The sequence below is a fragment of the Drosophila persimilis genome, unplaced genomic scaffold, assembly GCF_003286085.1.
Source record: "Drosophila persimilis strain 14011-0111.01,24,50 unplaced genomic scaffold, DperRS2 tig00000735-arrow-arrow-pilon, whole genome shotgun sequence".
In the NCBI taxonomy this organism is placed as follows: Eukaryota; Metazoa; Arthropoda; class Insecta; order Diptera; family Drosophilidae; genus Drosophila; species Drosophila persimilis.
The window spans coordinates 695,099-722,346 of record NW_020825346.1 but is presented as its reverse complement, the minus strand read 5'-3'; the positions used below and the strand labels follow the sequence as shown (position 1 = coordinate 722,346).

Sequence of the window (27,248 nt, the reverse complement as noted above, 5' to 3'; positions counted from 1 at the left end):
ATAAATTAAATTTGTACGAAATATATTACATTTTTAATATATAAAAAATTAGAATAATTGGTATTTATTTTCATATTATTTTATTTTAAATATTTAATATAAAAATAAAAGTAAAACTTTTAAAATATATAAATAAATAAAATTTTTAATTTTCTTTTAAATATGAAATATATTTTAATATAAAAAAATCAATTCAATTTGTCGGAAATATATTTTTTATTTCCCTTAAATATGGAATATATTTCAATAATAGGTATATATTTTTTTATATTTTTTTTGTTTTAAATATTTTATCTAAAAATAAAAATATAAACATTTTATTAAAAAAAAATAATTCAATTTGTAGAAATATTATTTTGCGTTTAAATATCAAATATATTTCAATTAATATATATTTTTATATTATTGTATTTTATTTATTTTAAATATTCAGTCGAAAAAAAAAACAAAAAATAAAATAAATTGAATCAATTATTGGAAATATATTTCTCTTTTATATATGAATTATATTTCCATTAATATATGTTTTCATATTATTTTATTTTAAATATTCAATCTAAAAATAAAAATAAAACGTTTTAAAATCAATTAAATTTGTAGGAAGTATATTTTGTCTTTCAAACATGAAATATATATTCAATAATTGGTATACATTTTCATATTATTTTATTTGATTTTAGCTTCTTTATTTATCGTGTTTTTGTGGCAATGCATGACCGTAGGGCTCCCTCCTTCCGATCAGATTCCGTTTGGGGCCTTACTGGAACGGCTCCGATGTCTTCGCGCACTGCTGGCGGACGGCCTCGACGGCATTGGGGTTAACGATGAACGTGAAGGTCAGGCGGCATATCTCCACCAGCATGTTGTCCTCGAGCCGTGTCGTGTGGCCGGTTAGCAGGGGCTGGCCCTGCACAAAGATGGTCCGCTTGCCGATATTGGCCACGAGGATGATGCCGTCGTTGCGCAGCCGAATGGTGCCCTGGAGACGGGACACCTTCTCGGCGGCACCCTCCAGCCCGAGGTCAATGTCCACCCTCCAGTCGGAACCCTCCTTGCCGTCCCGGCCGAAACTGACCTCCGGATGCTGGATCAGAAAGCGCACCCGATGGCCGCACAAGCAGGCAATCGTGTTGCTGTCCAGCTCCCGGGGACCGCGGCCGCAGTCCACCAGGACGGACAGGCGGGACAGTTCGTTCTCCAGCAAACGGATCGAACGCCTGTTCCGGCGGCTCTGGAGCTCCAGCTCGGCCTCCAGCTCGGCCTCCAGCTCCTCGTCGACGGGCTGGTGGATATCGACATTGAAGGCCTCCGCCTCGGCCTCGGAGAAGCTCTGCAGATGGAGCGGCTCTTCGCCTGCCGGCGGGATCTCCTGGTCGGGCAGCAGCATATACCTCCGGAGATCCCGCCAGTACGTTTGCAGATATTGGGCCGTGCGTTCGCGCAAAAAGACGGCCGCATTCTGGTCGATCAGCTCCTGAAACAGCCCCAGTGTGGGCGACTCCGTGCTCTTGATCCTCATGATGACTTCCTCCTCCTCCGGACTGAGTACCGTCTGGGCCCTGACACCGGCCACCGTCTCCGGGTGGAGGTTCTCGATGGCCGCCTTGGCCGTCTTCGAATCCTTGGACGAGTAGAGCAGCGCCAGCCAGCGCCGATGGACCTCCTTCAGGGAGAACTCGCACGAGAATTTGCACACACGATGCACGATCTTGATGTCGTTCACCCGGTCCATGGCCGTCAGCAGGGACAGGTCGTCGATCGGCTTCCAGCGGCTGGTCATTCGGTTCTTCTTGCCTCCCGCCCTGGCACGTGGCGTCATTTTCCTTATGGGACGCAGCACCATCACGTTATCGTCGGATAAATCCATATCCTCGCGCTTGAATTTCGACAGCGACATTTTCCACACAAGTTCCAAAAACAAAGAGCAAGAAATTATCCGGAATATAGACGTTAATATCTTCGCAGCGGATTGCCTTTTCCAATTCGGTTTTATGCCACTTTTTGTTTGCGTTTCTCTTAGAACTGACGCTATTTTTTCTGCTGCCAATTGCCAAAACAGTGCTGTAAAGAAATGCAAAACGTTTTAGTGTTGTAGGATTGTCAAATACCTAGTGTTGGAAGTGGTTTTCCAGAGAGGCAACACTCTCTCTCGCTCTCCCTCTCGCTCTCCGACTTTATTCGCTTTATTGAATGCGAAAACGCTTTGAGGGCCTTGTATTGTCGAACAAAATAAACTTTTAAATGTCTCCTTCAATGGCTCAAGGTTTTTCGGTCTTAGGACAGTTTCCATGGGTGGAAGGCCAGTGATATTTTGCCGGAAAAAGGGTATCCAGAACAGCGCTTGTCCCTCTAAAAGCCGCAAGAGAGAGGGAGGGAGAGAGAGAGAGAGTGGATGGTCCTCACCACAGCGGATGGCGTCACTTGATTACGAATTTCAGCTTGCACTAGGGGATGCGTGTGCGTTCCACCCCAAAAATACTGACCTTGAATTGTGGAAAACCTTTGAAAAGTTGATTGAAAATTTCTGGATGTCTTTTTTTTTGCGCGATTTTAGCGAATTTTTGGTTGCGACTGAACGATGCGTCGGCTCTGCGATGAAATGTGAAATCAGAAAAAAGTGTGGCCAGATCCAAGGTCTCATCCGAAAAAAAGCGTCAGCCCTAACCACCAAACCGATATTTACTTTGTCAACACTAGACTTCAAAGAGGAAAATACATATATGCATAGATTTTTTGTTTCGAGGATTCCAAGGCGTAACCTTTGATGGATTCCCCCCCTCCCTCCCTTTCGTTGCCTGCCATTTGGTGGCAGAAAATGTTAATTTTCCTGGGACTAAATGAAGCGCCTAATACCCGCCCCATTTGGAGGGGAAGTGGAATCCGGAATCCTACTCTCCTGGGGGCGTGGGGCTACATAAAAATATATACAAATTGATTATAATCTTTCTCTGCCTCTGCCTCTGCCTCTCCCTCGCGGGGAAAGGCCAGCATTAAAATTGAAAGTTGAACTTTTGCTGTTGTGGGGGCGGGGGAGGTGGGCGTGTGTGCGGTGGACCGGGAAAGATGGCTGTGAAAATGAGAAAATCTCAGAGAAAAGAAATGTCAACGAGCGTGAAAATTGAATTGCGGTAGCCGCAGGAGGGTCGGCTGGCGGGTAGCGGGCGGTGGGCAATAAAATTAAACGAACGGCAACGGCAAGGCGGGGGCCTGCCCTTTTAGCCACAAACACAGATCCTGGGTGTCCGTTCGTTTAGGGGAAATTTGACTGAAATATTGATATCCCCCCCCCACCTCTATGGGTGCCATGCTCTGCCTATGCCCCCCCTTATTAGCGACGTTGCCGCATTTCTAATATGCTGCCTGCCCCTTGAATTATGCCGCCAACTGCCGATTGATTTGCTGGTAAGTGGCGCAAACAAAGGGGGGAGGGGGAGGGCCAGGTAGGAGTTCCCTGGTTACCTGGCAACAGTTGGTTGTGGCCCCAGTTTTTGTTGTTGTTGCCACATACATAATTTCATTGTTTTCATAAAGATATTTGTGGCGACTCCAGCATAAAATGGTTTCCCTCAATGGAATTGTGGCCAACAAAAATCAATTTAGAATTGAAATTTCTGCAGAGCTCCAGAATATATTTTAGTCTATTATTATCTGGTTTTCTAATTTCTAATTATTTAGTGAAATATTCTAAAAAATGCCAGGTCTTCCATGGGCCAAGGGTACTAGGGTACAGGGTATTCAAAGCTGCGAACATCATTTATCTTCGTTTTTTTTGTATATTTTCTTTTAAAACATTTTTTTGTATGTGAAAGTGGCATGTCTCGGGGTTAGGCCTGAAAAAATGAGGCAACTGCAGTCGTTCATGCGGCACATGGCGCTTGCTGCCTGAAGCTTGAAGCCTGGCCTAGTAACAGACTTTGGCAGGGGCGAAGAAATGAGTATTTTTGAGTATTTTTTAATGGTGAGCAAGAGGTTCCGTTGTTGAACACTGCATGAGGCATTGCTCAACACTGGAATGGCACTCTGCCGCAAGGGCGAGAGAGAGAGAGAGAGAGCGAGAGCGAAAAAATGCCAGTCATGCCAGTCTATTTTCCTTCCTTCTTTTTTTCGTTGTTTTTGGTCGTCCATTACTGCCATTAGTGTTGCATAGCGGCTCCAAGTGCAATAAACGGTCTGTTTAGCACTGAAATAACCATTGAAGCATGCCAAGGAGCCGTCGAAACGACGAACCGCTTTAAAGTATCTTGTTTCCATCCTCCTGCCACAGACCGGCAACTCAATTACACATTTTCGCCTCTCGAGGCATGTCCTAGCGCACGCTTCAGATGGATGCAGATGCTGCCTCCACAAATGACCACAAAATGATGGCTGGGCGGCGGCTATGGCTCCAGCCACTACCGGTTATGCTCCAATTTGGCTTCGAGGCTTCGGAGCTCATAATCATCTAAACGCATCATTACAAAAGCGAATACCGAATACCGAACAGCGAACAGCTAGTTCTCTGGGGCTCTGGCTCTGCCTCTGCCTCCGATGATGCCCCACTGCCTGCTACGAGTGTGTCTGTGTCTGCGTCTGTGTCTGTCTCTGGTGTGGCATGGTGTGGTGTTGCCTCGGGTGGAAATTTGTTGGTGCATTTGGAGCTGTTTCAAGTGGGGAAAATAATCCTATAAAATAAATGAATACCCATTAATCGCAGAAAATCAAAGAAGAATATAAAAATAATGCGATCTATGGCTAGTTTTTAGATTTACATCGAGGTATAATCGATTTTTTTTTACTAAGAAATATAAATAAAAAAAAATCAAATATTTTTTAACTAAAAATAAAAATATATAAAAATTCACATTAGCAAGAAATGCAATAAAAAAAAAATAAACGAAAATAAATTAAATCACGAATTAAAAATAAATTAAAATTGACATTAGTAATTTTTTAACTAAAAAAAAAAATATAATAAAAATACATAGAAATTCATCTGAGAAATTTTTAAGAAAGAAATAAGAAAAACAACAGGAACTTAAAATAAATTTAAATTCACATTAGAAATTTTTTACGTAGAAATAAAAATACATAGAAATTCACATGAGGAATTTTTTTTTTTTTTAGCAAGAAATACAATACAAACAGAAATAAAAAATACATTAAAATTCTCATTAAAATTTTTGTTCAAGAAAGATAAATAAAAACAAATAAAAAATAGATGACAATTAATATTAGGAAGCTTTTATCTAGAAATAAAAAAATATAAATATCACATTAGGATTTTTTTCACCTTTTTTTTTTTTAGCAAAACTAAAATTTACATTAGGAATTTTTTCACCAAAAACTAACAAAAAAAACCGCAAAGAAAAAAGAACTACAAAAATCTGTCCAGGAATTTTTCCCCAAATAAATAAAAAATGTATATACAGAATTTAAAAAATGAAAATTCTCCATTGATTTATGAATATGCCGATTGATTCCTTGATATTTGAAAATTGTTTAATTTCGACTCCGAGGATTAAGCTCTGCCCCAACAGATTTATAGAGATGAAAGCCAGCTGGGGCTGGCGTGTATACCCTTCAGATGCCACACAATTGCTGTGGCATCATCATCGGCAGGCAGGCAGGCAGGCAGGCAGCATCATTGTGAGGGCGTTGCTCATTAAATTTCCGCTCTCTTTGGAAAATGAAGTGGCTTTTCCAGTGCATCCGCCTGCCGCCTGCTGCTCCTGCCTTTGGCTTTGGCTTTGGTTCTGCTCTGCAAACTCATAAAATAACTGTAATTGTTTGTAGCTGCAGCGGCGTTGCCACACTTCATGGCGGGAGTGGACCTTTCGGCTTACTTGTTGCCACAGAGTCACGTTTTTTTGTTTGTTGTTGTTGCTCTACGAGTATCCCTGTCGCAGAGAAATCTTTGAGCCATGGAGGCAGCACCTGCCACCTGCCACCTGCCGCAGCCAGCAAATGGCCAAAATTTTCTGGTTCATTGTGCAGACATTCAAACTGTAATCAGATACTCAGTCCCCCCCCCCCCCCCCCCCCCCCACTTGTGGATGGTTGCTGCCTCTTCTCTGTGTCTGTGTGGGTGAAAGACGCGCCTTAAAAAAGGGGATACTCCTCACGGTACAAAAAACCACAGAGATTTGCGATTTATTTAAGCGATTTTTGGTTGAAAAAATACCTCATGACGGGTGTTACTTCCTGTGGAATGTATCCTTGCTGGTCCTTGATAAGTGCTCCTAATCATTAATTTGGGTAAGCGAAAGGGGCTGGGACCCATTCATTTTTCGGCAGTAAACATCCTTCGATAATCTGCCTTTTTTGAGCACCAGTTGAATGGATCTTTCACATTCCGTTCTTCTCATTTGGAAGCCTGCCCCGCTCCCCAATCGAGAACTGATCCAACGACAGCCTTTTCTTTATTTTGCGGCAAGCTGCAGGAAGAGAGAGCGAGAGAGACACGATCTGTGGCACATTCCACATAATGTGCGGCGCTCACCATCGCGCCTCTCATTTTGTCAGCTATTTATGTTGTTGTTGTTTTTGTTGTTGAACTTTTACAATAAGTGGCTGTGGCACGGGGCACTGGCCAGCGAGGGGGGGTGGCGGGGGGTGTCGATTGGAAGGTTAGTGGGCAGGGGTAGCCCCCAGAGGGGGGCGCTTGGGGGTTAGATAATTATTGCAAAATCGCAACGACGCCTTTTCGAGTGTGGATTGTGGATTGTATTTGTGGATTGTTTCTTCGCCCGTTTATGGAGTGTTTGGAATGTATCTGCATCTTTTTTTTTTTGTGTGGATTTTCTATTCATTTGTTTGTGGATTGTATCTTTATGTCTGTGGACTATATCTGTGTCTGCATGTGGGAAATATGTCTGCATATGTGTGTGTGTGTGGCCTAACTTTTTGTGGACTGCATTTGTATCTTTTAGTGTCTAGTATCTGCATTTGTATGTGGATCGTATGTGCCTCTGTTTGTGGATTGTACCTGCATATATTTGTGGATTGTATATGTATTTGTCGAGCCTTCTCTTTTATTGCATCTCTCGCCCTCTGATTTCCATTTAATGCTCTATAAAAATAACAACAAAACATAATAAAAAAGTAAATGAAAATCCGCATTAATTCCATGTAAAACACTTCTCCCGAAGCCACTAAAAATCTAGCAATAAAAACATATTTTTAGAGGGGCAACCCAAAAAAAAAAAAAGCAGAAGAGAAACAGAAACAGAAAGGAAAGATATAGATAGACAGAATTAAATTTTGTAGCGATTTAATTGCCAGATACACATATAGATACCCATTCTAACGGTGCGGCCCAACGATTTGACCCAGAGACACCAGACACCAGACACCAGACCCCCAGATACCAGGGTTGATCCCAGAGAGCGCAGACCCCCGAAAAGATCAATGTATTCCCGCAGCGACATTTATGCTAATTTCTTTCCGCATTTAATTTGGAGATACATTCAGTCGCCCATTCATTCGTTCATTCATTCATTCATTCATTCATGTGTGTTTTCCATGCAAATCGCACAAAGAATTCAACGCGAAAGTGTCGTATGTTATAAATCAAACATGTAGATACATAGATACATGCGATACACGGCAGTGTGCGTGGGAAACACCACGGATCTGCAAGTTCCGCATCAGAAACATCTGTGGGATGTTGTTTGCGGCAGTTTGAAACGAGATCAATGTATATAAAGGCAAAGATATTCGAGTTCTAAATAATAGATCATTCCAGAGATGCATTTGCAAGTCGACACCATCCACATAGAAGGCTGGAATGGCAAGTCTTTTCCTTGTCAATAATTTCCCCGGATTTTAGATAAATTCCCCACCCAATAGATACATCGTTGGAGTATCTTTTGCCAGTGAGGCTTGTCTCAACGTACAATATATTCGTATGTGTGGTATTCCTCTTTAATTATAGGGCTCCTCCCTCTCTAGCCCTCTCTGTCTCTCTCCCTATCTCTCTGTCTGTCTTTCCAATTAGAACTTCAGTGACGTCAGCCCCCCTCCCCCCCCCCACCGTTCGTTCTTCTCAATCTCATTATTCGGTTACTTCTTGTGATCTTTTGTGCTGCCTTTCGTCGTTTCGTTTCGTTTCGTTTGGAGCACAAAGAAGACGGTCGATCGGTCGATCGGTCGACCTCTTTTCTCTTCTACATGTTAATTCCCCCCACCCCCCATAATCTCCCTCCCACCACCATGCTCCCCACCAAAGAGAGATACCCTGTAAGTGGCAGTGGCTTTGAGATCGATTCCCAAAAGCTGTCTGTCTGTATCCTTTTGCTTGTGGGAAATTTGTATCTCAACCTGATGGTAGTTCTACAATCGGAGTATCTGGTTGGGGAATGGGGAGGGGGGAGGGGGGGCTCTGCATAAATTCTACCGCTCTGGGGAGAGACCGAGAGAGGTACCGTTGCTCTGTTGTGCTGCCGCCTGAATGGCATCCACTTGCGTTCCACGAGGGCGCAGCGTAAAAGTTGCTGAACAGGTTTAGTTTTTTTTTTTCCTCTCTGTTCAGCTGCTGCTGCCGTTGTTGCACTTTCATATTTTCATTGTATCCTACGGTCAGCTTTTGCAACGGCAACTAACGAATTTAGTTGCGCTGCATTTTTTCGTAGGCCACTAGCCGCCCCGCCCCGCCCCGCCACGCCCCGCCCCTCTCCGCACCGCGCCAGACGAGACCGCGCGTATCGTATCATAAATATCTCAACGCCTCTGTTTAGTGGCGTGTGTTTTGCTTTTCGATCTGGCGGGGCGCCTTTCACCTACACGTCTGCGAGTATCTGCCAGATGCAGATACAAATTGTGTAAGCGTGGAATTTCATTTCATTTCGTTTCCTTTTTTTCGGCTTTTTCAGCCATTAGCCAAAAAAGCCAGCCATAAAACTATCTCACAGATATGTAGATAGAAACTCCAGAGAGTTCATGGATTGTTCAGGGTGTTACACTGACTTTGCACGAAAGATACTTTTTGTTCAAAGACATATATTTAAAAGATATTGTATCTTTTATATGTACATATCTCAGAATTGCTAAAAGATACCTTTTGTGTAAAGACATATTTGACAGATACATTGATTGGCAGCAGATATTGTATCTTTTATATGTATTTGAAAAGTGCTAAAAGATACTTTTTGTTCAAAAACATACATACATATGTATATTTGAAAGATACATTGATTGGCAGCAGATATTGTATCTTTTATATGTATCTGATGGATATCACTATCATTATATTAGATCTATTAGATGTTTCTGCCAAAAGTATCTGCAAGATACTCGTACTTATTCCCATTAAAATCCCCTAAAAACCAAGGGGATTGGCGCCCATCGAAAAAGCATCTCAAAGATGGACAAAACCACCTTGAAGGGGGGGCTCTTCGAATAATGAAAATGTATCTGTTGTACAAAAGATACATCCCAATGCCCGCATAGCGGATACCATATACCCGATCACCCACATCCACTCAAAAGTTCATTTTGGACACCTCATAGGCCGCACACATGTATCTCATGGTTGCCCACACTAATTTGTATCTTTTAGATACTTGCCAAAGTCACCATCAAGCCGATTTGGTAAATATTTCATTGAATGCTCCTCATTTCCGTCGCACACTCGTATCTGACGGATACGAACTCTTTCTGGCGTTTTTTTTTTCAGTTCACAAATCAAAAAAAAAAAAAAGTTTGAAATCCCAGGCAACAAATTAAAAATTCATAAAAAAAAGTAATATACAGATACCCCCCACCCCCCCACCGGACAAAATAAAAAACCGAAATTTACATTTACATAATTTATAGACTTCGTGTGTGTGTGTGTGTATATTTATTTATTTCGATAGAAAACATTGTTGTTGGATTCTTGAGCTGCCACAACGTCTGGTCATGGACATGGCGTGGGCGTGGGCGTGGGCGTGGTATGCGTGTGGGTGGTTGAGGGCGGCCGGGGCCTTGAGCGGAGCGATCAGCCCTCCTCCCCCACACTCTCCTCCTCCTCCTTCAATCTCAATGAGGCACAACCGAGCGGTGTCGAAATCAATTTGGCTAATGTTGTCACAACAGAAAGCAGCCGCCAGAGAGCGGAAGAGCAGGAGAGCAAGAGAGCAGAAGAGCGGTGGAGCAGGAGTGTCCACAGCTTTGAGATAAACTCCACACAAAGAGGAGTCAAAAAACAATCAAAGAGCAGCAAATTCTGAGCCAGGCACGCAGCAAACGCATTCATTGCAATGCGAAATCAATTACACCAAAGCCATGCGAATGGAAGGGCGGCGAAGGGCGAACGGAGGGGAACGGAATGGTTGCGACTCGACTGATACCACAGAATAGAATGCTGGAGGAGGTGGACTGAGCCCCCCCTCCGCGTTGGTGGCTGGTTGACTGGTGGAACACGTCGCGCACGTGCCGAGCGTACCGCCGATAATTTGTAGTAACAAGGCAGACAAAAAGCAACCACCAAAGTGGAAGAACCCCCCACAGAGATACAGATAGAGGGGTAGCTGGTGAGGACACAACCCCCCACGAAATTGAAAAATTACTAAACGCAAAAATGAGCGCGGAACGTGAAGCAAAACATGAATGGGAAATAAATAATACAAAACTAAACACACAAACTATGAGATGGATAATTCTCTGACAAAAAAGAGCACTAAAAAATGGAGGTACTAAATAGTTTTTACTTGAAGTCGAACTATTTCGAACTAAAACGGAGGGCGATGGCGTTCAGAGAGCACATTCTTAAGAATCTTCCCCAGTGATCGACAGAGGAACTACAGAGGAACGCTTGTGGAACGCTTGGGGAACGCTTGGGGAACGCTTGGGGAACGACAGAGGAACGACAGAGCAGCGAGAGAGGAACGACAGGGGAACCACAGAGGAACGATTGGGGAACGACAGAGATACGACAGAGGAACGACTGAGATACGCCAGAGATACGACAGAGGAACGACAGAGATACGACAGAGGAACGACTGAGATACGACAGAGATACGACAGAGGAACCACAGAGGGTCGCTGGTCGGAGCCGAATGGCTGATCCGCTCTCTCAACGCGCTCTCTTTTCGGGTCTTATTTTGCTCGGAACAACAGCTAACTTCGTTCTTCACTCTCTTGCGTCAAACACCGCTCTCAGTGGTGCTGAACGAGAGACGAATCACCCCTTGTTATTCCTTAAGCCTCCTCCCCAGTGATCGAAAGAGGGCTCGACAGAGGGCAGACGAAAGTCACAACGCGCTCTCTTTTCGGGTCTTATTTTGCTTGGTTCTCCAGTAATCGACAGAGGGTTCGAGAGAGAGTCGGTCGACAGGAGGAACTGCCGACAGAGAGAGACCGAAGCTGTCGTCCACGAAAGGCAGATCGAAAGCACATGACAATTTCGAGGGCACCACGAGAGTGGAAAAACATCAGCGAAATGTAAGAACGGGAGCCAGCCGCCCCGCTGTCCATCTTCGACATATTACATATTGAAAAAACAAAAAACAAAAACAAAAACAAGTGCAAATGGTCTGCCCGGTGAAGTGTTGGGACTATGGGATACCTCTTGTCTCTTGTGGATTCATTTGTTCGTAGAAACCACAGCATACCCGTGCCGCTCCACGATTAAGGGGGTATGAAAATATTATTATTTTGACTTTTGAACAGCAGCAGAGGGGCTGTGGGGGAGGCAAAGCTCAAAGTTTATTGCATTCCACTTAAGTCGATGGAGTGTGTGGGGGGCGGGGGTATGGGTGGGGAGAGTGGAAGTGGAAGTGGGCGAAAGGGTAGTCCGAAGAGGAGGGCGCGACATAGAGGGAGATGAATGATTGCAGGGCATTCAACATTAGAAAACATTTCTATGTGTGTGTGTGTGTATTTCGTTGTGTAAGCGATAAGCACTCATTCCCTTATTCACTCACACAATCCAATCCACTCGCTTGCCCTCAAATGAATCACACACACTCGCACTCACACGGAGTGGTGTGGAGTGGAGTATTCACGGGATTGCCCTAATGGTTTCACAGATGAAAGATGCACTTATGTACATGTATTCCTCTAACACACTCTATGCACATCCGTATGTATTGCCTAAGGATCGAAGAGTGGCGAAAAGCATTCATTTGATTCATCAACTGCTAGAAACTATGATTAATACACACATAGGCTAGTATCTGGGATTATGATGGGGGAAATACATAGAAACATCTATTCAAAAATGAATCACATAGGAAACCAGAGGAAGGGCATCTTTTGAATCATCTTTTTATGATTAATGAATTTTTTATTTGCCATGAATATCTCAAACGAAAAGAAAACGTTTACAAAACGAAAGTTTCAGTAGCACCGCTTCCACGGGAGACCCACTCGAGCCCAAGAATAGTACAAAAACAACATACATGGCGTGTGCATGAAACCGCACATTGATGAGTGGACTCGAGTTCCGACGTTGGAACGCTTTGGTGGCCTTTAAGCGGTCTTTTTGTTGTCTGGTTTTGGCCTTGAAATCGATCACTATTCCATATGCCACACAGCACACACGGCTGTCTGTCTGGCTGAAACTATCCCTCTCTCTCTCTCTCCATAAAATTCGCTATAAAAACCGCCAACCGCCAACCGTCAAGCTTCAGCTGGCAGCAAGCCCAAAATCTCAATGAATATTTGTCTCGCATAAAGCGATTGGCGAGTGGCGTTCCCTGTCACGAATATACGGCCACGAATATCTATGGTATATCTATTTAGGGTAGAAAAAAGTGCCTCAACGATTTCCATATTCGGTTGACAATTTGTTGACAATTGCGTTTCACACTTTGCATAATAATCAGAGAGAGAGACGAGACGGAATGAAGAGAACTACCAACTAGCAACTACCAACAAACTACTCTCGAGAGCAGTTAAAGAGGAGCAGACAATTTATGGAAATATATTTACAAGAAAATTCTGCTGGCAAATGAATCAGAATCGGAGACAGTCCGCATCACATATGTATGGAATAACTTTTGAAATCGCTTCTGTCTGGCTGTAATCGAAACGCTTCGCAGCACGAACATCCATGCATTGCCTTCATTTGATTGTAATTGTTGTCGTTGCCTGTCAAGTGATTCAGGTAATTGCAAAATGCGGCATATCAAACCCAAACCCCCCGCCCATAGCTGCTCCCACAAATAACCGACAATAACCACATCGCATCGCATCGCATCGCATCGGATAGCATCGCATTGCGGATTCGTGAAAGTATCAATTATACTCGGGAACTCTGGAATCACTTAGCATTCGAATTGCAATGTTTTATGAATCGAAAATGCGATTAAATGGGAAAGAACATGCATTTGTGGGCGTGAAAGAGGAGAGAGGAATGATATCCATTCGCTTATGCGAAATTTGTGCAGCGTCAAAGAATAATACAGTATGTTTTAGAGTTTTATGATTCCGGGGTACGTTTAAAGTGTGGAAGGAACTGTGGAATGAACTGTGGAATGAACTACGGAATGAACTATGGAATGGCGGGTGGAATGAACTATGAAATGAACTGTGATACGAGCTATGGAATGAGCTATGGAATGAACTGTGGAATGAGCTATGGAATGAACTGTGGAATGAACTACGGAATGAACTGTGATACGAGCTATGGAATGAACTAAGAAATGAACAGTGGAATAAACTATGGAATGACCTATAGAATGAACTATGAAATGAACTACGGAATCCAATGGCCTGTTTCATATTCAAGAATTAAAATCATTTTGCAATCCCAGTGGTTTGTCCTCTTTCGTGGTTGTTCTGTCTGCTCTCTGTGTATTTGTTTTGCCTTCCGTTTGGCATTGGGGCAAAACTCTTGACGATAAGCGGAAGCGCTCGGCGACAAATCTCCAAGAATTGGACATTATTTGGTTAACCGAATGATGAAACATGCATACATTGGACTTCCCCTGTGCGTGTGTGAGAGAGAGAGAGAGAGAGAAAGAGAAACAACAAATAAATAAATTGAAAATTCACTCGACCACAAAAGACGACGCAAAATGGACCGAATGTACCATGCCCCATGGCTTTTAATGGGGTTTCTTTTCGAACAACAAACAAAATGTGAAAAAAACCATAGCTGCAATCGTTGCTTATCGTCAGAAATTGTTACTGAATGAATATACTTTTGTTGTACTTATTCTGGACTTTAAGCACAACAATTGAGCTTTCAGATCAATGATCTTTTGATCAGATATATTTTGATTTGTTGTATACTAAAATCGCAAGTCGTTAGTCGTAATTTAAACTGGTACTCTGGTAGAATCTTGCCAATCCTATAGACCTGCCTTCATTGCAGCATCGCAGAACATTTGATGGGACACAAACTGCTACTCGGAGTGGACTTCGCGGCTCTATCTATCGGCTTATCCCTATGTAGGCTCAGCATGAACCTTTTAGGGCTATATCACTGTGTTCAGGGACTTGAGAGTGGGACTGAGGGAATCATGCGTTATGCTCCGAACAGTCATGACAGCTGCGGACTCTAGAGTATCTTGTCTTTTGGCTTCCGCTGTCTCTGTCGCTTGTGTGGAGAAATGCATAATAATTTTGTTCCACAAAACGAAATGCGATACTTCCACACAGAGTGTCAAAACAGAACAGAAGAGAAGACACCAAGCACCAAGCACTCAAGAAATATTATTATTGAAAATTCATAATACAACAAACAGTTGAATGCTGTGGAATGTTGTATGCCCTGTATTTACCCTGGATGTCCCAAAGGCAGAATGATAAGGGATATCCGATATTGGGGGTCTTTCTCTGGACTGGATCGTACGCTTGCTAGTATCTTAATGTTGAGGCACGTGTTCGTACGTCTAAGAATGGTCTCATTTTGAAGCTCCTGGCCAATGGACGGATGCCTGAAGGGTATGGGGGAAGGGGGATGGTGACAGATGGCAGGTGTTGCCCCGCTGTGACAATGTTTTGGCTTGGCATTTTATTGGTAATAACATTTTAAGGGGCCCTGCACCGAGTGTGGTGCTCATCGGATATGCAAGGGAGGGTATTAAATGTCGGAATCAATAAAAGAGATTGACACATGTGTGTGTGTGTGTGTGTGTGGGTGTGCGGCAGTGGCAGGTTCCTTCATGAGTTGCACAAGTTGGTAGCATCATAATTTTCGATTCGATTTCATTCCGTGACACTCGTTCTCTAATCCAAAGCGAATTTACAGCACGAGAATGTCGCACGAGACGGCCACAATCGGAGGAGGAGGAGGAGGAGTAGTAGGAGGAGTAGGAGGAGCTCCATCGGTGGTGGAGTGCAGCGATGCCTCCACCAAGGTGGAGGTGATTGTCTACACAAAGTCGGACAAGACTCTTAAACAGAATATGAACGCCAAGGACGAGACGCTCAGGAAGCGCACATCCCTGATCATTGTGCCACAGCAGGTGGACGGAGACGATGATGATCCCAATCAGAATCAGATGCAGCTGCAGATGCAGACCCATGCCAGTGCCACATCCAAACAGGAGGAACTGCTGCTGGAGAATGGCAATCGCAATTCGATTGCCAGCATGGACAGCAATCAGTCATCGGCCTCCAGTTCCAGGACCAGCAGCAACAGCAGCAACAGCAGCAGCAGCAGCACCACTTCGGAGGATGCCCATGCCGCCTATGAGGATCTACAGAACGGCAACGCTGGCCCACCCGGTCCACGCTCCATCTCCAGCGCCTCCTCCTCCGAGTCCACCTCCTGCTCCAGCTCTGTGGACTACTCCCTGCGGGAGCAGCTCAAGAACTTTGCCAATCGCGGCGAGGATGTCACCGAGCGGCAATCACTGCCCTCCAATGCTGGTCTCCAGCTGCTGAAGGGCATCCCGCCGGGCGCCCTGCACTACGATGCTCTGCTCAGTCCCCAGGAGGCGCCCCTGGGCAGGCGGTACGCCGAAGTGTCGCAATTCAAGGCACACGGCAAGGCGAGGTAAGTCTCGCCCCGATCCCCCTAACCCCAAAGCGTATCCAGGATCAAGTAGGACCTACACTCATAGCTATCTGTTTTTCTTGTTCCTATCCACTGTTCCACTAAGATTGCAAGAGAATCGTAACTCTTGAAGAACTGAATTTCATAGATATACCGTGATATACATCATAGACACTCATGCATTTGTGTTCCATTCCACCGTTCCACTACGATCGGCCGGTAAATTGATATCTAGGAGAGTACAGCATCAAAAAGAAATCGGCTAAGAAACTCCTTACACATGTGTACATAGCTATTTGCTGTTCCATTCACCCGTTCCACCAATATGTAAGAAGAAATTCCTATATTAAATAAATTGACTTAAAAAGTAGCCCCAAGAAAGCCCCTAATACATACATATGTATTTAATGTTCCATTCCACCGTTCCACTGTGATTCAAATGCACGTTTCTCCCTTTAAGAGTATAACTCCAAAGGGAAACCTTCCATTCCTCTATTCCACTTCCCCCTCCCAAATAGCTCAACTTCAAAAATAGCTCTTCCAAAAATCATTATTTTCGCCTCGGCACCGAGTGGCGAAAGATCTTTTCTGATGAAAGAAAAAAGGTGACCTAGTCTCCGGCCGGCCGGGCTCTCTGCCGCTCATCGATGACATCCACTTCAGGTTATGTGCAACCACAAAGCACTTGGCTGCCACTCCCCCAGTCGCCACTCGCCCGTCGCCACTCGAGCGGTTCGTTCCACTCGCAGTCGTTTCATTGTTCGGTGGCAAACGATGTCAACTGCTTGCTCAAGTCGAGTGCTGCCTGCCACATCACACAGCAGGCATCCCTGCAGACACGACACCCCGGGGCACACACCCACGCACACAGATTCATTCCTCATCTTTGGGGGGGTGCACATGCTGCACATGCATAATACACAACTTAATTAGTATTACTACTTTATGGCACCCTCGAGAGAAAGAGAGAGAGGGAGAGAGAGGGAGAGCCCAGGACGACACCCAAAACGAGTCGTCTACTGAGTAAAAATCTAATAATGGTACATTCCACACACGCATTTCCACATTGCCACATTACCATATCAAAAACGGTTTGAGCTTTGCATGTGTGCCCGTGGGGCACAGACAAGGCCGCCCTTCCTCTGGCACTTCATCAGGAATGCAGCAGTCTCTCTCTTCCATGAACTCTGAACGTTCTGAACTCTTGTGCACTCTGCCTTTCCGATGTGTCAGCTGTCAAATGAGGAGAACGGAAGCACTCTTTTGGCAGCCATCGACAACTATGTGAAACTTTTTGAAAGCTGTCACAACTAATTTGCATACACAGAGTGCCCTCGACTCTATTCAGACCAACACTGGGGTATCCCCCATCACTGCAATCCTCTACAATCCAACCGCATCCGCATCCGCATCCGCATCCTGGCAGGCGAGACCCACCCGCATGCGAGTACTATGTACTTTTCTGTTTTGTTTTCGACTTTGATTTAGAACCAAGCATTTTCATCTCTTATTGTGGAAGAGAACAAGCAAATATTCATGGGAAACTTTTCGGGGACAACTCGGGGATGGCTGGACGGGTGATTGCACTGTGAAGCGAAACTTCCTGTGTGTCCAGGACCAGGCCTCACTTCCCAGTGGACCTGAACTTTTGCATTTGTTTCGAGACTAATAATTGAGTTTGCTCTCGTCGCCCCAAGATTAGGGAGAAGGGGAGATAAAGATACAAAATATATTTCAAGATAAAAATAAAGTCGTCGTAATCTAATCATAACTCAAAATCTTCTCGGCAATGCTTTCGGTTATCAGTGGAACCGTGGAGCAGCAGCTGATCTTTCCTCCGAATAGAGGCCATCAATCAAAGTACAGTTGCTTACAAAAGTGAACTCGTGAACTAGTTCCTAAGCTAGATAGTTCCTCGCCGAATCTTGGCCTTCAGACAGCAGCAGGCAAACGTTTGAGGGCAGATGGGAGTGGCTGTTGGGGCGGCATAATTTCCATATTAAGTGGCGCCCCCGAAAAGTAGGCCGCACAGACTTCCATTTGGCGCTTTGCTGTTTGTTTTTCGGGGCCTGCCTCAAATCTAGTGCCTTGTCAAGTGCTTTATTATCCCTACTGCATGTGGCTGATCCGATGTCCTGTTTGTTCGTTCTGTTTCGTGTTAATTTGACATGATTATGTCAGAATGTTTGTCGAAACAGCGCATTCTTTTTCCCTCCCTCTGTGATCCATCAACAGACCGGGTGGTCGGTCGTCCTTCATCTTTTTTCCCGGCCTGGATTCGACTGGAGGAGGAGGAGGCAGCAGTGTCCTTGAGGCGCACAAGGAGTTTCTTTCTCTTTTTTTTTCTTTTCCTTTTCTGTTGCCGTTTCTTGTGCGGGAAAAATTCATTAATATCATTTTGTGTGGGGTCCTGTCGTATAAATATTGTTAAAATGGCGTAAAATTGCCCGCTTTTGAGGCGTCACTCTATGACGATGCGAGTCCTGTGCTTCCTGCTTCCTGCTGCCTGCTTCCTGCTGAAGAAACAAAATGTGTCGCAAATTAACCTTTTGACAGCTGACTTCTCATTGACAAATGGGTGGCTCCCAGCCGAAACGGAATAGTCCTTCAAGGCATTCGATGGCCTGGCCACTTGTGGAAAAGAAAGGAAAAATAAAAACGGAGGTTGACACTGCAGTTTGACAGCCAACAAAATACGGGGCGGGGGGGAATATTTAAAGAAATTTACCAGATCGATTTATGTGTCTGGGGGGTTGGAAAATAATGAAATCATTTCCAGCTGTTCGCCTGCGGAGTTCTGGATAAAATATACCAAAATATACACTTTTTCTTTTTTTAATAGGCCTCTTAAAATTCCATGTTTTTTTCTTATATTCATTTAGTATTATTCATAAAAAATAATTTAGAAAAAACAAACACCTTTTTCTTGCAATGGCTTATTTAATTTTTGAATAATTCTTAAATCAATATTTGTTACATACCAAACAGTCCTGAAAACAGGTATGAAATATGTACATATGTATTGATACCATAAAATGGATAAATCAAATTTGAAATATTACTTAATTAATTAAAAATTATTTTATTTTTACTATTTCATTTATTTATTTTTATCATATTTTATGTATGTTTTATTATTTAATCTATTTATTTTAACTATATAATTTATTTATTTTTTACTACATAATTTATTAATTTTTATTATTTAATTTATTTATTTTTATTATATATTTTGTTTTATTTATTTTTACCAAACAGACACCGTCTTAGCGACTGCTGATCGTTTTTTTTTTTGTATGTGAAATGAGTTAAAGCTTCGATAAATGCTATCGATAATTATCGCTAAATTTATCGAGTTAATCGTTTAGAATTTTCTATCGCAAATAAAGCCGTTTTGCACTCTTTCGGGTTGATTCGAATATAAAATGTTGAAAAATTTATTGATTCTTAATTTTAAAGCTACGAAACGCACTGTACTGCTTTCCTTTAAGCCGAATACAACCAGATTTCTTTACTAAGTTCCCATTTTCCCATTGATTTCTTGCAGAACAAGTGAACCGCTATCATCGGTGGCCATTGGGGGGCTCACAGCCACACCACAGACCAACGCGGAGTCGTTGATTGGCGGAGAGTCTGGCCACACTGCCAGCACCAACAGCACCGCCAACAACAACAATAACAATAACATAAATAGCAGCAATAACAATCACAATGGCCAACAGTCACAAAAGACTCAACAACAGCAGCAGTCGAGCCTTCAGAACGGAGTAGGAACCGGTAGCTCCATGACGGCGGCGGCGGCGGACTCCTCGAACCAGAACGGAGACAGTCGCAGCCACCGGCACAGCAGCAGCCTGGAGCCGACAACGGACATCGACGATGCGGTGGACATGGCCCATGGCGGCGGCGTCTTCGAAGACGACACAGAGGCCCTGCTGCCCAAGTGCTCGCGCCAGTCCCGAGATGAGCTCAGTCAGGTGAGTGTCCGCTAAATGATTTTAGAGACCCAAAATATATTGGATATATAAGGCTTGAGATCTTGGTAAAGCCCCAAGCTTATGAGCCTCTTCTAGCTTTAGAATTCCAATTAGATCCAAGTAGAATCCCTGTCAAAATTTCCCATCAATGAAAGGATATATTCCACAATCGAACATCGATGGCTCTTTGTAGGGTTTGTCTTGAATTCAAATATGGGTAAGCCTCTCATTTCAAATGGGTCTTTGCCAACCCTATTTTGTGGTCTATGGCAAAAACTAGGTTCTTCTGGAAAAAATCAGATATTTATAGAGCAAACTCGAATCACTATTTAATGGGACACAAGAGGATGATATGATATGGCCACTATTCCCTAGTCAAAGTCATACTGGGGCTCATTTTTCTGTAATCTTGGATAATGGCAACTAATTTTGGGGAGGTTTGCGGAGGGCTGCGGATGCGGTGGACCCATGGTTATTTGTCGAGCCTTAATTCGAGCCGCTTTCCACATGTGGCAGTGTGGCAGTGGCAGTGTGGCAGTGGCAGTGGCAGTGTCACACTCTAAGTGCCAATTACGCAGCCTGCCGATGGGCCCGTCTCTGGGGTGGTTCTCTCCATTCATTCGCATTCACATTCACACTCATTCATTCATAATTTGCTACGTGTTGCCCTGCTGGGCCTCAAGAAGAGAATGGGGAATGGGAATGGTGGGATTTTGCTTACTCCAACCAAAAGATACCCACTAGCAGAATTATTTAATGCTTTTGGCACTCTTTGATTAAAAGTAAAGGTAAGTATTGGTTTTATACAGGAATGTAGCAAGTAAGCTGGTTCTGTTTCTCACATTTCACAAAATACCATCGATTTTTGCCTCTCTAGCACAAGTACTTCCGACAGAGGGCACACACTGGACGTGGAAGAGGGAGAGAGCGGGTGGCTACACCCTATAATATTGATTCGATCTCAACCCAATTCGACAATCTGGTAGATATGGTCCTTCTCTATGATTCTGCGGTTTTGTTTTTATGGATTCAGTGCGATGTCCCAGGAGCCAGTGATGGCTATAGCGATGGGGGTTGCCTGTCTTATAAACCAAGGATCTACCATCTTTATGGTAACCATAGCTTCGTTTACAGCTCCGTTCTTCCTGCTGGTCCGACACCAGCCAATCCATTCCCATTCCATCCCATCCCATCCCATCCCATCCCTCAGTGTTTCGTTCTTCATTATGGAAGATTGTTCGTGCGTGCCAATAAGAGCTTTTCCCAGGCTTTTCTTCTTCATTAATAACTGTGAATCCTTTTACGTTGCGGGCGTGTGGGGCAGAACAGCCCTCTGTCTGTCGCTGTCTCTCTGGCTAATGGTTTGTAATTTCCTTGAGGGCAAAAGAGTTTTTGACAAGTCAATTTGTTAGTTAATTTGATATGCGTTGCTATGCATTCAGGCTCCATTTGAAGCTAAGAGTGGAGTGCAGTCATGCGTTCTAATTGCTTCATAATTTCCATACATACCACTTGTGCCTGGGCGAGAGCTCGAATTTGGCAACGTTGCCGAACTTCTGAATGAGAATGGGGGCACAGGGCTCTGCCAATCTGCTCAAATATGTAGGCAATAAAATCTTAATACGGCGAGACGACACACAAACAAGTTCAAAGTCGAGAAACTAGTCTGTGGGTGTGTGGAACACCACAATTGAAGTGGCCAAAGGAGATTGCCAAGCCCGGCAGTGGCAGTGGCCAGTGGAGACATGTGTTGCACTTCCTGTTGCACGCTCTCCTGCCTTGTCGTATTGATTCCACTTCCACTCCAGACAGAGACAGAGGCCTCCTCCATTCCCCGCTTTTTTGGGCCATTTATGAATATTCAATAAAAGCAGCAAGAGGACAGCGGACAGCGGACAACGGACAACGGACAGCTGTGGAAGGTGGCGATAAAAATGTCTGCTCTGGTCGAAAGTGTTGTCGGCTGGGACCACAGACAGACAGCCCTAAAAACACGACACACGTGCAACGACAGAACCGACTCTCTGCCTCGTCTGCTGCATACAAAAGTTTTTATCGCCAGTCGCTGATCAGCAGCCAGGAGCCAACCAATGCTCCTGCTGCCGGCTCCTGCTGCTGTCCTGGAACTTTATTATTTTCATTATGCTTTATCCCTGCTGGCAATGCTGTCGGACCATCGGCCGCCTTTGGACCATAAACAACTTTGGGCTCTAATCTCCCCCTGGCCTCGGGCCATGTCGAGTGGACAGCACTCATCCTGCCACCTGGTTTCCTTTCTTTTTTTTGGGTGGGGGCGGGCGAAGCAACTGTTTGTACAGGTGCACACACGTTTTTGCTAATTGCAGCGGTATTAGTGAGGCTTTGTCAGCGGCTTAGAGAGCATTGCCAATCCCCCCTTTTTTGTTTGACGTGACTGTACTTTGAGCCGCTTGTTCTATTAGGGTTTTTATGCCCTGCTTCCGAAGGGGTTACTGTGTCTATGCAAGGCGGGTTTAAGGGTAAACCATTTGGGAAATATTTCTGTTGAATCGACTTCGGGAAGAGGTTTCAATCTGGAGCACCAATCAGCACTTTTGAATGATCGGAATATTCAACATTTGGCTCGTACTCGAAGGCGAGATGAATCCTTTGTTGATTTCGTACATCTTGTGCCTCTTGCAGTTGAGATTCACGCAATTCCGACATGCTCACACGCACATTTTCGTCATTCTGTGGTCGTCATCCTCTTGCTTTATTCTTACGACGGCCCAATGCCATTGTACCCTGTAACACCTACATAAATTAACCAAATGTCGCAAATAGAAGCATACTTGATTATTTTTACATTTTGTTCATAAAAATACTGAAAATCCGATGGCAAAAATGTGGATCGTAATACGAGAGTACAAAATACTTTACGACCTTCCATTGGGTAGGAATAGAACCACCAGCACCGTGACACGAGATCTGTAGAATATTTTCATACACAAAAAGTGCAAGTACTACACCTGTGGGGCCGTTTGGTTATGGGAAATCTGTCAAACGCCATGCAAAGAACGACAATAAGATAATTGTAATTACATTTTAATGATTTGGGAGTTCAATTGTCAAAGAATTCTTTGTAACCTTGCAATTTTGTAGCTGCCTAAACTGCATGCTCAATTTTGTTGTAGCCTTCCCATCCAGTGTCTGTCCGGCTAACCGAACAAGGAATCCAGCAAGCCGCACAACACGATGCCGCCAAGGGCCAGCAAGAGGCCGCTGGCAATGCCCTTGTACAGGAGCATGCACGTCTCCAGTCGTTGGCCCTCCACCGTGTTGTAGGCCAGCATCTGGTCGTGGGTCATCTCCTGAAAAATCGACTCTCCGTTGGCCAAATGCTCCAAATCGAAATCGGTCAGCAGGGTCAACGGGTTTCTGTCCTTGTACTCCTTGATCCACATCTGTATGATGGTCTCTTTGTTCATTGATATCTTTGTCTTGATCAGCTTCTTGAGCGACTCTCCGTCCTTGCGGTCCAGGCTCTCCTTTTGCTCTGCGATAATCTGCTGTAGGAAATATTGTGCATTGTCCGGAGTGGTGCCCTGGGTCTGTGCCACCAACTGTTGCAGGAATTGCGGTGCATAACGCACATTCAACTTCTTTTCTCTGATCAATTCGAGAACAGCGATTCTGCCTTTACGAATCAACAGATCTTTTTGAAGCTTTTCCCTCTCCCCATCTGCGTCAGTCAGGGCTTGAACGCTGTCCGCCGTCTGCTCCATAAAGGATTCTTCATCGGAAGACAGCTCCTTGACATCGTTCTTTCTGCTATTTTCACGCCTTTCAAAGCCATTTTCTTGAACATATTCATCCATCTTCATGGCTTTCTCAGGCACTTCCAGGCCATAGGCTTGATCATCTTTGTTTTCCGCTTTGTCATGTGGCATTTCCAGATCGTGTCTCGTCTCTGCCCCACAAATGTCTTTGGGGGATGCTTCTTCATCCTCAAACGCTTCTTCTTCGGATTCTGCTTCCATTTCCGGCTTCAATGCGTCTTCCCGACTTTCCTGGTTGTAGGACTGATTCTCCTGCTCATTGGCGTTGATTATTTCTTCGTGGGGCTTCTGTACACTGTAGAAAACCTTTCTACTCATCGCCTGCCCTTGCGATTGATGGAATTACTCGAATGAATGATAAAAATTATGCCACAAACCTGCTTAAACCTTCTTCAGGATGCTTCTGGGATATTTTCAGTACATCTATCGGTTCTCATACCCCACCTAGTATGAATTTTGACTCGAACGACAGAACATCTTAAACAGAAAAATCAAGGCATATTTTCCCTTCAACTTTACAGGTAAAATGTTTGCCGATATGTTTGTCCATCCTGGGTGGGGTCCTGTCCTGTCGAGCGACCCAAAAAACCGCAGCAATCAGGCTTGAAAGGTTGTACATGCAATATTTTTGCCTGTCAGAGGCAATGAGGCGTCTGGATGAGAGCCACGTCCAAAACATGATTGTCCATGTCCTGCGGTGGAGACAACCTGCCTTTTTTCATGCCCCGCCTTACCGGCTCTCCACTCTCCACTCTCGAGCTGTGGCACACACTAATGAAGTGTGTCCTGGAATTTCGTTGTTCATTTGCTTTAGTTTCGTGTGAAAAGTGGTGCCGGACGACTGGCAGGAGGAGTCCTGCGACACCCGTCAGGGCGCTTCCATCTCCGGTTTCAATTTTGCTCCCTTTCTGATGGCACCGGACGCATCTCTGGTGTCTGTGTGGCCGTCTGTATCTGTGTGAGTCCGCCTAATGGCTTTGACTTTTTGACAGCATCAGGCTGTGTGCCCTGCTGTATGTCCCTGTGTCCTTACTCCCAGTCTCCCACTGGACTCTTGTCCGTCGCCGCCTCCGTCTTCGTCGTCTTGGGTCTCTGGACTGCTGGCCATCGGGCATTTAATGGCATATTTTATGTGCCGGCTTATTACTTGAGCTGAATGTTTATTGCATTTGCCATTTGTCCGTTTTCGGACATTGCAATTGCACTGTTGGCCATTTTCACTTGTTAATTATGCACTAAAACCGCACACTGAGCGAAACAAGTGGCGAACGCCCTGCCATCCCAACAAATGTGGGGGAGGGCTGGCAGGGAAGTGCCATGGCAATCGCAGGATCTTTGAGACATTACAGCGAATTCCTATTCTTCCACTGATTTAAAGCCAGATTTTTATGCATTTCTGATGGTAAATGGTAACGTTCCATTGCCAAAATTCCCCGTTCCAATGTAGTACGATGTGTGCGCCCTCTGGCGGAGAGGAGCCATACTGACTGAGTATCGGGCATACATTTTGAGTGCCTCCTCGTTATTATTATTTATTATCTTTATCCAATGATCCAATTCCAATTCCATATCCCGCATTCTGTTTTCCAAGGTTAAGTTTTTACTGTTATCGTTCCATTGTTCTCTTGCGGTTTTTCAAGTTTATTTTTCAGCCTCTCATAGAGCATTGATCAGTTTTCTAATGTTCCATTTCCATTGGTTGCAACCAAACAATCTTCATTATCAATGGTTGCACTCCATTCCCAGCCTTTGCTTCTCCAAGGTTAAATTTTAGTTGTTTATGTTTCACTCCTAATATTCCTCTTCCTCTAATATTCAATCCTTGGCCTTGCATGTTCCATTTTCATGGATTCCACCCATAATATATTGATTATTATTGGTTCCACTCCATTCCCCATTCCTAGATTTACATATCGCTGTTCCATGTCCAGTCGTTCCTTCACTATCTTTGTGATATCTGTAGCATGTTTCGAGTGCGACTCTCTCAGTGCACCTTTTTGGTTGCATTTTGCGTGCAACGTTGCCGAATTTCCATTCGTCTTCGCGGGGGGCGGGAGCGGGGAGGTGGATAGGCCGGAGGCTTTGGCTTCCCGTTAATTATGCATTCATAGTGCGGCGGCTGCACTGGCACTGGCGCTGGGCATCAAATCGACAACATGGCGCTTCAATTAGCCCATTCGTCTCGCTCTCATAACGGAGGGGAACGGCGTCGTAGAACCGTTAGAATCAGAATGTGCTGACAGCTGTAACTGTTTTCTGCACACACTACTCGACTCTTGCCACTCGCCACTCGTCTCTCCCCACTCGTCTCTCCCCACTCGCCTCTCCCCACTCGCCTCTCGCCACTCGCCTCTTACCACTCGCCTCTCCCCACTCGCTTCTCGCCACTCGCCTCGCAATATTTTGGAATAGGAGGATGTCACCGTCACAGTCGGCACAGACAGAGGACTCTCTGTCTCTCCTCCATCTGTCCTTCCGTCTGTCTGTGGGTCCCAGGACTCTCTGTTGTTGCCATTGCGGTTGGGCCCCACATTTGTTCCCCGTTTTTGAGGCACAGTCCCGCTGTGCTGCCACTGCCACTGCCACTGCTGTTGCTGCCATTAAATGTAATTCTCTGTGGTTTTTATGGTTTTTTAAAACATTCAACAACATTTTACGTGGCTGCTATTTATCTTTTATTTCCACGGATGTTGCACAGGGACTCCCGTCCTCTGGTCTGCTCTGCTCTGCTCTCCTCTGTACCATCCTGTCGCGCTGTTGCACGTTTTGTTGCGGCGCTGCGTCAGGCAATAATTCAGTCTCGAGTGCAATTTGCCCGCATGCACACATCGCTAGAGAGATGGATAGATATATAGATATGCTCTTGGATAGATATATATAGAAAGAGAGCAGGACACGTGCAGGGCTCACCTTTCGTCAAACTAACAGCAAGGAAGGCTGCCTGCCTGCCTCTGGGCCCCACTAGAGATACATACCCCTCAGTTCTAGGGGGTTTACACAGAAGTCGAAGTCTAACACCGAAAAGGGATCACTCCGCTTGGACTCAAGTGAAGGAAGGTCCAAAATACCAGAAACAGCAGCAGCACAGCGGAACAGGGCCTCATAAAGGGAACCCATTGGCCATATGGAAGGGGATCAAATGGGTTTTTCGACAGTTTTTCAGTTGAAAAGGTACGCCAGAAGGGATGTTCGTGGCCAAGGATTCTAATATAGATTTCAAGGAACCCTGGGGAAATATTTTAATGTGATTCAATTTTGAATTTTTTTTTATTTATTTTTTTTCGGTTTTTAATCATATTTATTTTAGAATAAAATTATAACCAAAAAAAAATGGTATTCAAAATGGTATTAAAAAAATTTATTACATTTTGGTTGATTTAAATTTAATTTAATTGTAATTAAAAATTATAGGCTTTAAATTTTTAGTTTTGAGGAAACAAAAATGTGTGCCTGTTTCACGGAGGACATTTTAGTTTTATTTTTGATTTAATATCATTAAAATCTATGCCTAAAGCAGGCCAGCTTTTGAATTATCTTACAAACAATGGAACATCCTCCAGAGATCAT

The 27,248-nt window shown here is 44.3% G+C and overlaps 2 protein-coding genes and 1 pseudogene across 4 annotated transcripts in view; 1 reads left to right on the top strand and 2 right to left on the bottom strand.

The window, feature by feature from the left end:
- LOC6599221 (protein sprint) overlaps positions 1-27,248 on the top strand; it is a 110,417-nt gene that overhangs the window by 56,153 nt on the left and 27,016 nt on the right. For 2 of the 3 annotated variants that reach the window (XM_026992526.1, XM_026992527.1), the window contains one exon: positions 19,455-19,884. In XM_026992526.1, the coding sequence (XP_026848327.1) occupies positions 19,455-19,884 (430 nt within the window). Of the gene's footprint in view, positions 1-15,157; positions 15,908-19,454; positions 19,885-27,248 lie in introns of all 3 variants that reach the window. The other variant, XM_026992524.1, reaches the window with a different exon arrangement.
- On the bottom strand, positions 655-2,418 carry LOC6599223 (annotated as a pseudogene).
- LOC6599222 lies at positions 22,932-24,127 on the bottom strand. Its single transcript, XM_002024276.2, has 2 exons — positions 24,059-24,127; positions 22,932-24,002 (listed from the first exon to the last, which is right to left on the bottom strand). The coding sequence occupies exon 2, from the start codon at positions 23,997-23,999 to the stop codon at positions 23,061-23,063; it is 939 nt and encodes a 312-aa protein (XP_002024312.1). The 5' UTR covers positions 24,000-24,002; positions 24,059-24,127; the 3' UTR covers positions 22,932-23,060.

Bases quoted from the DNA above. Each gene is read 5' to 3' on its own strand.
- LOC6599222 (XM_002024276.2), bottom strand. From the start codon at position 23,999: ATGAGTAGAAAGGTTTTCTACAGTGTACAGAAGCCCCACGAAGAAATA.